Here is a 14,604-nt window from a genome sequence, read left to right as displayed (position 1 = left end):
GTACTTTTTGTTGACTGTCAAAGTCAAAGTCAAAGTCAAAATATCTTTATTCAATTTAGGCTATAACAAGCACTTATGAATGTCAAAAAAAAACTACCACCGGTTCGGAAAAACCTCTGCTGAGAAGAATCCGGCAAGAAACTCAACGAGGTATATATATATTTTTTTAAAACAGATTTACAATATTATTAAATGATATGTATACATCACAAGTATTTAACACAACTTTATTTTTAACACAGTAGGTTCGCTATTTGAAGGGATCGCTAATGCGGATCGGAATTATTTCCAAATATCCCTGTCCGTGATATAATCATTAACTTTATAATACGCCTTTGATATTAATGTCTTCTTGACAATAGATCTGAATTTTGTATCCGTTTCATTTATAATATTTTTTGGAATTTTATTATAAAAATGTATGCAATTTCCCAGAAAAGACTTTTTGGTTTTAGCCAGTCTGTAAGATGGAACTTTAAGCTTCCCTGTGTTTCTAGTAGCCTTTGGCTTATCGACGTTAGTGGGAAAATCACATAATATGTTCTTCAGTATTCAGTATTCAGTATTTATTTATTGCAACACCTTTTACAAAAAATTATAAAAAATGATGCCCTGTTGGGGCGCGGCAATTTTAAAATTAATTACATTAATTAACTTATACATAACATATTATGCTATTTTAACCTCATGTATTTTTTAGGAAGAGGTTTAAGGAACACTTATAAATTAACTTTATATAATTAAGGTATCTAAATAAACTACTTATACATTTATCTTCCTAACATACATGATTATTTCAAAAACATAAAGCGACGGCAGGGTTAGGATATCTGTTTCCTTAAAAAAAGATAAGAAAAGGTACTTGCATTGTCATTTAAACTGCATATCCGTACCAAATTTCAAGTCGGTACTATTAACCATTGAGGAGTTATACCTCCTGCGGAGACAATCCTCGCAGGGCCACCAAGATGTCACTATAAGTATGTCAAATTCGACCGCTGGAAGTGGGTCAAATTTAGCTTCCAAGATTTGACCCAAACAAATAATCAGGACAAGCTAAAGGAAAGCTTGTAAAAAGCGTCTACGCCTAAACAAACAATCCTTTCCCGCCATTTTTCATTAAAAAAAACCTGCAAGTGTATTTTTCCGCCGAAAACAAAGTCCGGTTTTTTTTTAAGTCCGGGGTTCCAACAAACGACCATTTGAGTAGGCTGTATACGACTTGAGCTTTTTAATTTGAGGCTACGATAATGGAATTTGAATGCGGCATTGTTGTTGAGTAAGAAGAAATGATAGTAATCTCAAAGAAATTATATCAAATGATGTCTAATTTTCAACCGATTTATTTTTTCGCCAAACATTCAGGGGTTGACAAATTCATTTATTATTATACAGGGAAGATAAGATTGCATAATTTAATCTAATCTCGTGCTTTTATCCTCTTTGAAAAAAGTAAGTGACGTCACCGATCGAGACATCGTATTGCTGTATGGTCTTGGTTCCCTTTGCCTCCCCTTAGAAGAAGAATAAATAACCACCACTATGACTGACACTGACAGTTGACGCTTCCTGTTTGCAAGCTTTTCGTCTAGTACTTATTTTATTTCTCTCCGTTATTTATACAATATGTAAACAAATTACAACAGTTAAATCACTGTAATATTTAAAGAAGCTTAATTCTATTCACATTTTTGCGTTTATCGGTCAATAAGTAGATCAGTATTTACGAATTTATAACAGTGATCGATCAATTGTGTTCTCAATAAGAATTTTGTTTTTCTTGCCGATGCCGATAAATGTCAATAAATAACAATGTCTTTTGACACAGTGTTAATTAAGCAAGAACCCTTCGAATACGTGGACGACCCGGGAACAGCGGAAGAGTCAGAACCATTCAAGACTGTAGAAATAAAGCGCGAAGTTAAAATAGAAGTCGAAGTTTCTCTAGACCCTTGCGTGAAGTTCGAGCCGCCGGCGTGTTACCCGGAGCCCTCGGGAGACGTTAAAGATGGTAGAATTTATTGTTTTTTACTTATTGGACTATAGCCTTTGTTTAGCAGCGGGATATAAGCCAAATACGATGATGATGATGACGATTAACTATGAGCTTTTACCTCGCTCGTGCTACCACTGTTAGTCATCTGCTACCCTTGTAGTTCATTGATATATCTGCAGTATAAAAAAAAGTAGATTGTACAACAAGAGCATAAAACAAGCCATTTTACCCAAGGTGTACATATAGCCACCCGAGCCGGTACGGCGAGGGTAGATAGACATGTCGAGGGGAAAATGGGTTTAATGCTCGAGTTTTGCACTCTGCTTTTCACTTTGATGGCGAGGATATGAAATAGCAACAGTGGAAACAATGATTCACTTTCTATGTACCTTTTATTTTTTATGCATTATTATAATAATTCATTTTTTTTATTTTACTGATTTATTATGATTGATTTTAATGATTTTTAGTTTTGTATAAATTAAAAATTATCTAAAATATATACAGAAACTTTTTTGTATGTGGCTGTTGACACCTGATTACCTTGGTCTTAATTTGGTTTTAGACGAAGATTTTATGTTATGCACTAGAGACACGAACTTTACGAGCATGAGAAGTGAAAAGTTAATTGGATTACCAGTCTGTCAGTTTGACTATCAAAAAATATTGCGGGGTTTTCAGAAAAAAAATTACCCATTTTGCCTTAATCTGTCATCTCCCAGGATAACAGGATCAAAGGAATTTGGGCACAAATTTGTGCCTCTGGGAGAGGACAGGTTAATTATCCTTAATTTTCCATACAAAATTTATTTGACAGTTTTGTGACTGTCCATACAACATGTAAGGTTAACTGTGTCACAAAACTGACAATTAAAAGTGGGACACTTTATTGCTTAAATCGATAGTGCTCAGGATTCTGAGTAGAAATAACCCAAAATTTGTTAGGCTAAAAAAAAGTACAGGTACTAGCTAGCTAGGTAGGCAGGTACTTTTTTCTGAAAATGCCCATTGGACATATTTTTCTTTTGACAATCAAACATATGAAGGGACTGTGCATTTTACTGGGATAAAAAGTAGCCTATGTCACTCTCTGGCCCATATCTCTATGCCAAAATCGTGTCAATCCATCCTCCGTTTTGATGTGAAAGACGGACAAACATACAAACACACACACTTTCGCATTTGTAATATTAAGTATAGATAGCCAGCTAAAGTTCCCACAGACCCTTACTCTCAAACTTTGATGCATTTCTTTTTCATTTATAATAGAAAAAATATGTCCAATAGTTTTTGATAATTTAAATGACAACTAAATAGAATATTTTTTTACCCAAAAGTGACATATTGACTACATTGGAATCAGATGTATTTCAAAATATTTGCGTTTAATCTAAATTTAAAGGTAATGGAAAATTAAATCAAAGAACAACACAATACAAACACTCTTTATTGTAATAAGAAAATAATCCTATCCTGGGCGTGTCCAACACGCTCTTGGCCGTATACCCATTATATTTTAATAATTTCTTCTTTGAAACTAATAACCAACCAACTTTCCCACTTCAAATTTCAATATTTCAAAAACGGCTGAACAGATTTTGATGAAATCAAATTTCAAATATTTCAAAAAAACGGCTGAACAAATTTTGATTGAAGACACGTGCCAAGACAAAATCACAAGAAAACATCTTTCGAATTAAATACTTATAACACCACCACTTGTTGCCAACTTAAAGTGTCAGATAAAAATAATGCCGTCTTTGTTTATTCGGACAAAACAAACAGAGATGGCATCACTGATATCCATCACTTACAGTTAGTAGACAAGTGGTGAAACAGGCCATAAATGCACTAAAATCAAATGCACCCACCTATCACAAAAGAAGTAATAAATTAACAGAAAAAAACATTTCCTGATTCCAGTTGCTGTGAAATGGGAACCAGACAGAGTGAAACAGGATCCGGCAGCAAACTCTCAACCCTGGCCTCACCAGTCCAAAGCCACACTATTCATCTGCGACGTCTGTCGAATACCGTTCCACCAAGTCAACGAGCTCCGAGAACACAAGAAGACACATATGATCGGTGAAGAATATTGGTGCAATGTATGTGAGAAGCGGTTCAAGAAAAAAGCCAGTTTGTGTATACATTACAGAAAGCACACGGGATATAAACCATATACATGTGTAGTCTGCCAAAAGGGATTCACACAGAAAGTATATTTAAACAAACATCTAACAATACACGGAGATATACCAAAGTCAGTGCAGTGCGATGTGTGCAACAAAAAGTTTACGGACAAATTCTCCTTAAAGGTCCACTGTCGAAGCCACACAGCGAAAACTTATGCTTGTGATATGTGTGACAAGCGTTTCGCATTCAAATCACATTTCGAAACACATAAGTTCCTTCACACAGGTCAGAAACCGTTCATCTGTAGTGTGTGCGGCAAGGAATTTGCCAGGAAATGTTACATGCGAGTGCATATGATGCAGCATGCTGATGACAAGTCTCTGTCCTGCGATGTGTGTGAGAAAAGGTTCACCCGGGTCTCGTCCCTGCGTGCACACAGTTTGTTACACACAAGCCCAATAGGCAAACCCTTCAAATGTGAGTTTTGTGACAAACTATTCACTTTAAAATCATCGCTCCGTGTGCACAAGAAGTTGCACAACAGCGACAAACCCTTCATTTGTGATCTGTGCGACAGAAGATTCATACAGAAGGTTCATTTGATAACGCATATGCTGCACCACTCAGATCAGAAACCATACCAGTGTGATATCTGTCAGAAACAGTTTGTGCAGAAGCATAACTTGAATGTGCATAAGCGTATACACTCAGATGAGAAACCATTCCAATGTGACATATGTCACAAACAGTTCAAGCATAAGTCCCATTTAGCTGGGCATCAGTTAGTGCATACGGGTGCTAAGCAGTTCCCCTGTGAGTTGTGCGGTAAATTCTTCGCTCTCAAGTCTAATATGAAATCCCACATGCTCTTGCATGCTGATGAGACCTCGGAGAGATATTATTTAGGAGAAAAAATTGCTAAGAAGTTGAAGCAGGAATTGGAGCAGACGAAACGGGGTGTAAGAAGTGAAGAGAGACAAACTGCTACTGTTACTACGGCTAGCATTCCTACCCTTCCAATGTCTAACCTTATAGAATAAACAGCGTCGGCGGTAAGGCTGGGTTGGGTTGGTTAGATTAATTTACCAGAATCGTTAATTCATAGTAGGTAGCAAAATTTCTAGTTGCGTTCCCAAATGGTTTTTTATCCAATATAATCACAATCACAATTGCTTCATTTCCCAATATTTTAAGTGACACAGAAACAGGTAGGTTTAGGTTATGTTAAGTTTGCATTTGCGGAGCTCAGTCGTCACTGTTGCAGTGTCGATTAAAATTGGGAAAAAACGCGACTGTGAAAATTAGCTTCAATTAAAACCGGCCAAGTGCGAGTCGGATTCGCGAACGAAGGATTCCGTACCATTATCTATACAAGATTAGACATCAGCAAAAAAAAACGGCCCTTGGGCTATGGAACCCTAAACAGCATTTGGGAAATGATCTAAACAGCCGATCTGTAGTCGCTGCGCGCTGTGCGCTGTGAATAATTTTTTTGCCGTCGTATTTTGTCTATCTTACTTTCTCTTACTTAAGACTTCAGTCTTGAAGAACTACTATATTGAAAATTAAACTGTCTTTACTTGATTTGAGTTTTTAAACCTCAAGAGTCTTAAGGGTTTTGAGTCTTTAGCTGTCAAATTGAGCGTTTTCCACAACTAGCTACAGCAAATGGGTTTTTAGGGAAATGATCTAACCAGCCGATCTGTAGTCGCTGCGCGCTGTGAATAATTAGGTATTTTCATCTTACTCTCTCTACTTCAGCAAGCTTGTTGAAAAACCAAAAATCACGAAGTTATCCGACATAAAACGAGTGCAAAGCATTATTCACTGGATCTGTACTTGATTTAAGTTTTTAAACGTGCAATATTGTTGCCCTTGTGTGAGGCAAGGCAAGGCGTAGTTTGAATCTCACTTTGCTGTTCACACTTTGCTCTTCAGTTATTTTTTGGCCTGAGGCATAGCAATATTATATAAAGTCATACGTCGAAATTGGATTTGCTCTATTGCTTACAAGTAGTAGAGCGAATTGGAGGGAAAATATCCATTTTGCTCTACTAGTAGATACAACCATAGATTAACTATATTAGATAGATTCCTCTCAGCTCAAGATAAATTTCAGATGTAATTTCGCACATCAATTTTGCGTGGCCTGTGCCCATCAGTGGGAAGTAAGCTGGGATGATCGCGTTTGACAGATGAATTTATGTCTAATCCTAATTGATTTGTACAGTCAAAAGTTAGTGAAATTTGTGTTCGATTTGTTGGACCTAGATATTTATTTATTTTTATTCATATTCAGACTTAAATATAGTTAGGTCTGTGTGCTGACTGTGGTGGCGATTTATGTGTAAGTGGAGGGAGGGGGGGCATGACAACCATATAGCCGGTGGCACGTTCCACTTCCACTCCGATCAACTGGAACAGGTCAACTATTTTCTATCCCAACGGCTCAACTGTTTGGTTGGTTCGATAGGAATATTGTTGGGGTTCCGTACCTCGAAAGGAAAAAACGGAACCCTTATAGGATCACTTTGTTGTCCGTCCGTCCGTCTGTCAAGACCCTTTTTCTCAGGAACGCGTGGAGTTATCAAGCTGAAATTGATATCGAATACTCAAATCTGCGGTCCCTTGAAGCCTTGAAAAAATAAAAAGTTACAGTCATTAAACAACGTTAGTCCATACAAATTGCCGTGCACTGAAAACCTATAGGGAACTTCCAGTTGTCCAAGAAACTTGAAATTTGGTGTAAAGGTAGCTATTATAAAACAACCAACTAGAAAAGTCTGAAAATCTTGATTTTTTATGTGTGTCTGTAAATATCAATGACCAATAATATAATAATCTGACCCCACACTGCGAACGTTTTGCTTAGGAGCAGGGCTCTGCTTACACTGGATGTTTTAAATCACTCAGAAAAAGCGGGAAATATCTTCAACACACGATTCCCGTTTACATACCTATAAATGTGTACGGAACTCTCGGTGCGCGAGTCCGACTCGCACATGCCCCTTTTTTACCCGACTGCCCGAAGGAGGGTTATGTTTTTCGAGCGTATGTATATATGTATGTATGTATGTGGGTATGTACGTCCATTTCTTTGGTCCTCGCTGCAACCTAAACGGCTAGACGGATTTTGACATATGAGGTATCATTGGATTCGTCCTAACTGTCGGAGTGACATAGGGTATATAATATGTCAATATGGCGTCTGCGAAAAAAACATGGCGGAGGAATGAAAAAATATATTTTGTATTGTAACAATATGGGTATCGAATGAAAGCTAATAATTAGCCCATTCTAAATATATATGGGTTATAATACTTTTAATCTACCGTTTTCACATAAATATCAGAAAAGTATAAAATAAAAAATCAAAAAACCCGACTGCCTTAAAAACTAAAAGGAAGAAAATAAGTCTAGTGGTCTAGAACTCTGTCAAGAAGCTCATTTAAGGTTCAACAGTCGGGACCTTTCAAATCGTAACCAGCTCATAAAATCTTCGTAGTGGTTCCAGACTGTTGAACCTTAAATGAGCTTCTTGATAGAGTTCTAGACCACTAGACTTATTTTCTTCCTTTTAGTTTTTAAGGCAGTCGAGTTTTTTGTTTTTTTAATTTACTGATAAATGTTTGCTGTCTATACAACCATCTTTACTTACCGGTGTTGGCCTTGCCGTTTGCAATAAATAAATTAAAAAAACACTCCTTGGTCAACACTAACAAAAAAGGTTTAACTGAATAGTTTTTAAATTTTTAATTCTAGTCGATAGCTCCTTCTCCAGTTGTCCCGTTGGTAATATTTTGATACAAAAACTAACCAGTTGGTTCCAAAGGAATAAGTGATACAAAAGTTCCATTCTGAACAACTGATTGATCGGTTTAGTTGATCGGAGTGGAAGAAAAGGTTCCACTATCTGCACGGCTACAACGAAATTTGAAAATCGAAGTTCGTGTCGTACCGTCCCGCCAACGCTTATATAATTTAATACGAGGGTGAGAGGGACGGTACGATACGATCTTCGATTTTCGAGTTTCGTTGTAGCCCTGGCGTCTACTTTAGCAGAGCGAGGGGGTAACGCTGCCAGCGCTTCCACCAGCAACGTGCGAGGATTGTTTTTCATGAACCAATTGCCTCTGTGCACGACATCAGCGCCACCTAGCGTCCACAACTTTTTTGGCTCTCATTCTCTGACGTTTTGAAATTTCATCGCGACATTGTGACAAAAATCAAACCTATAACGTATTAATTTATAATACAAAATGACTGTGATACCGTGATTTTGGGTGCACAAAAGGTTGTGAATTAATTTTTGGTCATTAAAATTAAATGAGGTCAGTAAAATTTATTCAAAAAGTGTGTTTTATTTTCGTTATGTCAGGGTTTGTTTACTTCATGTTTAGTTTGTACTTTTCCTGTAAAACGAAAAGATAAAGCTATCTTATTGGTTTCTGTGAATAATAGTTAAATTATATAATTGTTCTTATATCGCTAGTAATAAATTAAATATTGTTTTCTGATCAAAATGAGTATCATTTTGAAGTCCGGTTTTGTGAGTATCACTCAATATAAAATTTCAACCACAAACCGTTTCATAACGAAAATTGTTGCTGGACATGTCCGAGATGTCGAGGAATTAAGAACAAAACAGGGACAATGTTCAATAATTCAAGCTCGCATCATAATCACAAACATCTATTACTAAAATTAGTTAGTTAAAGTCTATACAAATTGCTTTGTTAATGACAGATTCATATGAGTATGACAGATGACAGAGCCTAGATTATTTCTTCTTTTGGCCACTATGAGCGCTGCGATAGATTTCATTACCCCCACCATTTACCACGCCTCGCTTCGCTCAGCTGTTTCCACCACAGATGTGCTGTGCAGGGATAGGTTAATTTAGCGTTTCTATTGGTTCACGAAAAACATTCCTCGCAACAGATCCGCACGTCTCTTGTTGACACGCAGATTGGTTATCCGATTCAAATGAGGGCTATCGTTTTTTGTCTTTCTAGATGGCGCCACTGTTGCGTGAGGTTTTTAAGTGTGGCCACGTGTGGCTTTCAAAGTCTGTTATTACGGGCGTGAAAACAAAGTGTAGATTAAAATTATATTTAATACACCTTAAAACCGTACCATAAAAATATCGAGTATGCCACAGTGTTCCATAGTCCCCCTTTTCTTCGGAAAAAAGGGAGGACAAAGGTTTCCGAAAGACAAAACTGTCTCAAAACACAGACATTCATTGCCCCGGAACGCACAATTGCCATAATTAATTTCAGGTAATGCAAAGTATTCACAAAATTATTCTAATTATAAAGAAACCCGCGTAGCTCACCCAAAAACTATGAGATTTGACATTTCGGAGACCTCACGCTACACTAGCGCCTCTAGCGGCGAATTCATACGCGATAGCCCTCTTATATTCAGTTGCCAGCATATACGTGCCCCTACAAGGAACAGGCATCCTCTCAGAAGGAGAGGGCTTGGGCCGTGGTTCCCACGAAGGCATGGTGCGGATTGGGTACTTCACACACACCATTGAGTTTATTCGCAGGTGTGCACTTTTCATCTCAATATTTTCTTTCACTCATGGAGAATTTCAAATGTATTCAATGTAATTCCGATAAACTGAGACCTCTAAGTATGTTTTTTCCAGAAATAAATACACATTTGTAACTGAATTTGTTTCTTTTTACAAGCTTTTATTTAACTTGGCCTGTTTATTTGGGTGAAGTGAAATCCTGGTAGACCGGCCAAGGTCTTCTCCGCAGAACGGAACTCCTCAACGGTTAATGGCATTGACTTGAAATTTGCTATGGAAATGTAGCTTGGGTGACAATACAAATAGTACATTACTACAGAAGCCATGAAGTACCTAAGGGATTAATGGACGAGTTTGAGGTAGACGGCCGAGTCGAAGACGAGAGCGGATAAAACAATAAATCGAAAATACAAACTGAAACATAGATGCACAGAAAAACCAGATAAAGAGACCAGCGCTGGGAATCAAACCCAGGTCCTCGCGTGATATACCGCTACTCCACCACTGGACAGGAGTACAGACACGAAATTCTCCTATGCACCACATATCTCAGCTTGTTTGTTTCTTATTTAGTCACTTAAGCGGCGACATCTATTCTGTAGCCCTCATCGAGAAACTTTCAGCACCCCATTGAAACTAACCGCTCACCCGGACAAGAGATGTCGCTATTAATAGCAATCAAATTTAGATGGGTTTTTGGAGTCTTGTTGTATTTTTTATTTCAACTCCAAATTTTGTTACTTTTACGGTCGTCCCGTAAAACCCATATCGAAATACAAAATGAAACATAGATGCACAGAAAAACCAGAAAAAGGGACCAGCGCTGGGAATCGAACCAGAGGAGGCCTACCATGATCTTTTCATAAACGATCCAAACGCAGAGCAGTTCAATTTAGGCACCTAAACTGAATCGTCCAAATTGGTACCACGACGGTTATTTCTCAGAGCTGAGTCTCAATGGTTTACAAGTGAATGAAAGACCGATATTGTCTCTGGTCCGAAAAACGCTAAGTCGCAAAAGGGATGCCGCTATATGCAAACCAAATATTGTATACTAAAACCTCTTTATTTTGGAAAACCATAACTCTATGTCATTCCGTGTTCTTAGCAACCGTTGTGTTGATTACAAATAAAATGGCTACGCTGTCACTAATCCAAGAGTCTCTTTTCTCACTGAAAAATTAGTTTTATCAATGAGGAGTTAAGAAGCACAATGTCGTGAGAACCTATGAAAAGTTAAAAAACTTGAATAAAAGTTTAAAAGTTCTTGAAATTTTAAAATATTCCAAGTATAACACTTAAAATTCCAAAACAATTGACAGAAAGAGTAACTTATACTGAATCGCTAAATTTGACACTGAAGCGATTCAATTTCCACTCAAGTTAAGCGTCAGGTACGAAAACCGCTTGAAGTGAGTGAATGAAAATGTCTGTATCGCTGTCGCTGAACCGTGCTTGAACTGAATCGCAAAAGTAACGTCGTGGTACGAAATAGCGATGCAGTTCAGTTTAGAGCCTAAACAGAATCGTATTAAGAGAGCGTGGTAGGCCCTGTACCGTCCCACCCTTTTTTTAACTTAATTTTAAATCTACCTAAAGCTACACCTAAGCCTATGTGGAGCCTACATACTGAATTAATTTTATTTATTACCTTATTATGGGTCCTCACCCTACAAAATGCCTAAACCTAACCCAGTTTGATTTACCTTGTTTAAGTCATAAAATTGGCCAAGTCATCGCTAGCGGTCTAGAATAGCGGTATAGAAAGTAACCCTTTAATTCGTTTAGTATAATGGGAAAACAGCTCAATTATAATATAATTTAACTAAATAATAAAGAAGAGACAAAAGAAGGTTGAATGAAGAAAGATATTAAAGTTTAGTTTCATAAAGGTCATTATGTCAATAGTCTATGATATGTTCGTGTGGCAAAATGTATTTTATTTCGCAGCTAAAGTTCAGAGGCCCACTCCCGGCCTCTGAAAGTGGCTTTCGTCACCGAACTGGATGTTGCCTCCCCTGCGTTAGCCCTGAAGGAGCATACTACCCTACCCTTTCCTTGTTAGGAAATAAAACATATCATTATGTTATAAGAGAGGACATTTCAAAGGGAAGTCAATTACAGCCTGAGACTGTTCCTGGATCAAACCTGTGATCGCAATACTCCTGCAGTAACAAGTCCAACTTCAGTAGTGCGTAGTTGTAACATTAATGGCTCATCATACTTATTGAGCAATAAGTAACTTCCGGATCACCTGGTACCGGTCAGCCACTGACTTGCATCTGCCTTAGTCTTAGTCAAAATGACTTGCATTGCTAAGTTATAAAATATAAATATTTGGTAAAGCCTTTTACCATTAAAATTGTTGGTATAAATAGCCAAAACAGGACTATACAATCCAAAGTTCGCTACCAGGAACGACCACAGTCTCCAAAGGAGATTCTACTTTCAGTAAATAAATATTATTCTGTTGTGAGTTGTTGAATTATTTTGTCTCACTTGTTTGAGGCTACTAGCCACCGAAACCTTTCATTCGTCGGGCGTCAAAAGTCTCTGTCATTTATCGTCCGTCAGTATCTATGTAAGTATGTCGCCATGGGTATGGCTAGGTTCTGTACGTAGTAGGCAACTTAAAAGCAGCCTAAGATAAATAGGTAAGTAGCTGTATAGTTAATGCGAAGAAAACACAATTAAATACCAAATCAGATAAAACAATCACAACCTCCCCCTTACCCAAGTGGAGATAACAATACCAAACCTACTAATATCCTATTCCTACCTCTAAACCAGTAGTTCCCAAACTTATTTTTCTCGTGGACCACTTTCAAAATTTTACTGGTTTCGGTGGACCCCCTGCTGCTACATTTCTACCACATTCTTAAAGTCGCCAAAAAAAAAATTGTGTCGCTTCTGAGTTCTGTCCAGTCGCTTGCCCTATTAAAATATTATCTGCTTAGTTAGGTACTTAAAACAATGTAAGTAGGCCCTTATAAAAACTATGCTTACATTTTGTCTCTTTACTATCAAAAGCAGATAAATTTTCGTGGACCCCCATTAACATCTTATGGACCCCCATTATTTGTTCACGCCTACGTAGACCCCCAGCAAGTCTCCCGTGGACCCCTGGGGGTCCACCTGGACCACTTTGGGAATCACTGCTCTAAACTAACGAACTAAACTACACGAATACAGCAAACTAACCCATCAAAAGTGACGCGGAGGTTTTTTTTCGAAAAAACGTCGAAAGTGCTTGTTCGATTTTAAGGGTAAGTAGTGATTATTTTTAACTGGTTGTTTTTTCATACGATAGGGTAATCTTTTCCATGTAAGTGGCATGTGTTATTATGTTCAAAATGTCGTTATTCACCATGATAAACGATTTTTTGTATAAAATACGTAACACTTTCGTTACGATTACGTTACATTTTTACAAAATGCTACGTATTTTGTACATAACGTAACGAAAAAATGTGGTAAAGGGAAGTTCACACAGAAAAATTCTAACTTACACCAGTTTATTATTAGGTTTCCAATGACTGCACGCACAGTAAGTTAGTTAGATGGATATTTTGAAGTTAAATAAATTTTAATCTGTAGGTGCAGGGATCGGCACAAGAGAATTGTGGCGAGTTCTGTGTTCACGTCCTGCTACATGCATAGCGTATTTAAAGTGAGAGACAAACGGAGAGATTCACTTACCTACTTAGTTCATTTGTTACCTAAACTTAATAATCATAATAATTTATTTCCAAAAACATCTTTTTACATTGTCCACTTAACTAAGATACTACTTCCTAAATTGGTAAAACCTGTGATTTAGGGTTTTGGCCATTTCTTTGAGGTATTTAATAGCTTGTACAGTCGAAGTCACAAGCATGCTCACAACTAGGTGGTAGGACCTTGTGCAAGGTCCGCCCGGATTGCTACCACCATCTTCCTCGCTAATCCTGCCGTGAAGCAGCAGTGCTTGCACTGTTGTGTTTCGGCGTGGTGAGTAAGACAGCCGGTGAAATTACTGGCACGAGGTATCCCATCATAGGCCTCTAGGTTGGCAACGCGTCTGCAATACCCCTGGTGTTGCAGATTTTTATGGGCGGTGGTGATCTCTTACTCATTTGATCGTTTGCCATCCAGTCGAATAAAAAAAACCACATCCAAATTCGTTATGCTTATAAATGTGCACCTTATTGTCAGTGTTAGAGAGGCATGTAAAGATACACTTTTGGAAAGATGTTCGTCAACTAGAGGGTACTTCTACTTCCACATTCTCATGTTTAGCTCTATAGATCTCATATAGGACAGATTTAAGATCAGTATCGTCAGAAAGTTCTAGTAAAAATAAAAACTTCACTTTATTATATGACATGTTTTTTTTTTTCATACATACGTTATCTAATGGGAATTTTTACTAGTTTGATCTAGGCTTTATAAAAATTTGCGTTACGTTTTATGGTAACGTCACGTATTTTTTTTATGTTATTTCTATGTCACATTGGTTAAAATTCGCGGCCTTACCCCTATAGGAGGTACCCTAAAAAAAATCTTTTATTTTTTTATTGTACCATTTTGTCGGCATAGTTTACATATATTAACGTGCAAAAATACAGCTTTCTAGCATTGATAGTCCCTGAGCAAAGCCGCGGACGGACAGACAGACAGACAGAGACATGGCGAAACTATAAGGGTTCCGTTTTTGCCATTTTGACTCCGGAACCCTAAAAAGGAACCTTTACAGTCAGGATCACTTTGTTGCCCGTCTGTCCAGACCTTTTTATCTCAGTACCTAATGCGTAATCTTGCATACCTACTGCGTCAACATAAACTGAAACAGTAATTTGTAGGAAGTCGAATATAAATATTATAACCTATGTACTGTATTGTAATGTAAGTCCTTCGCATTTTGATTATAAACATAGGGCTTGTGGCAGTA

General features: G+C 37.5%; 1 protein-coding gene across 1 annotated transcript; it reads left to right on the top strand.

Annotated features, from left to right (window-relative positions):
• The first annotated feature begins 1,575 nt into the window (after positions 1 to 1,575).
• On the top strand, positions 1,576 to 5,566 carry LOC141443814 (uncharacterized). The gene is made up of 2 exons (XM_074109176.1): positions 1,576 to 2,011; positions 3,920 to 5,566. Exons 1-2 carry the CDS (start codon positions 1,813 to 1,815, stop codon positions 5,167 to 5,169), a joined length of 1,449 nt encoding a protein of 482 aa, XP_073965277.1. The 5' UTR covers positions 1,576 to 1,812; the 3' UTR covers positions 5,170 to 5,566.
• The last annotated feature ends 9,038 nt before the right edge of the window (positions 5,567 to 14,604 follow it).

This window comes from Choristoneura fumiferana, chromosome 28 (assembly GCF_025370935.1).
Source record: "Choristoneura fumiferana chromosome 28, NRCan_CFum_1, whole genome shotgun sequence".
Lineage (NCBI taxonomy): Eukaryota > Metazoa > Arthropoda > Insecta > Lepidoptera > Tortricidae > Choristoneura > Choristoneura fumiferana.
This window is presented reverse-complemented; position numbering and strand designations above follow the sequence as displayed.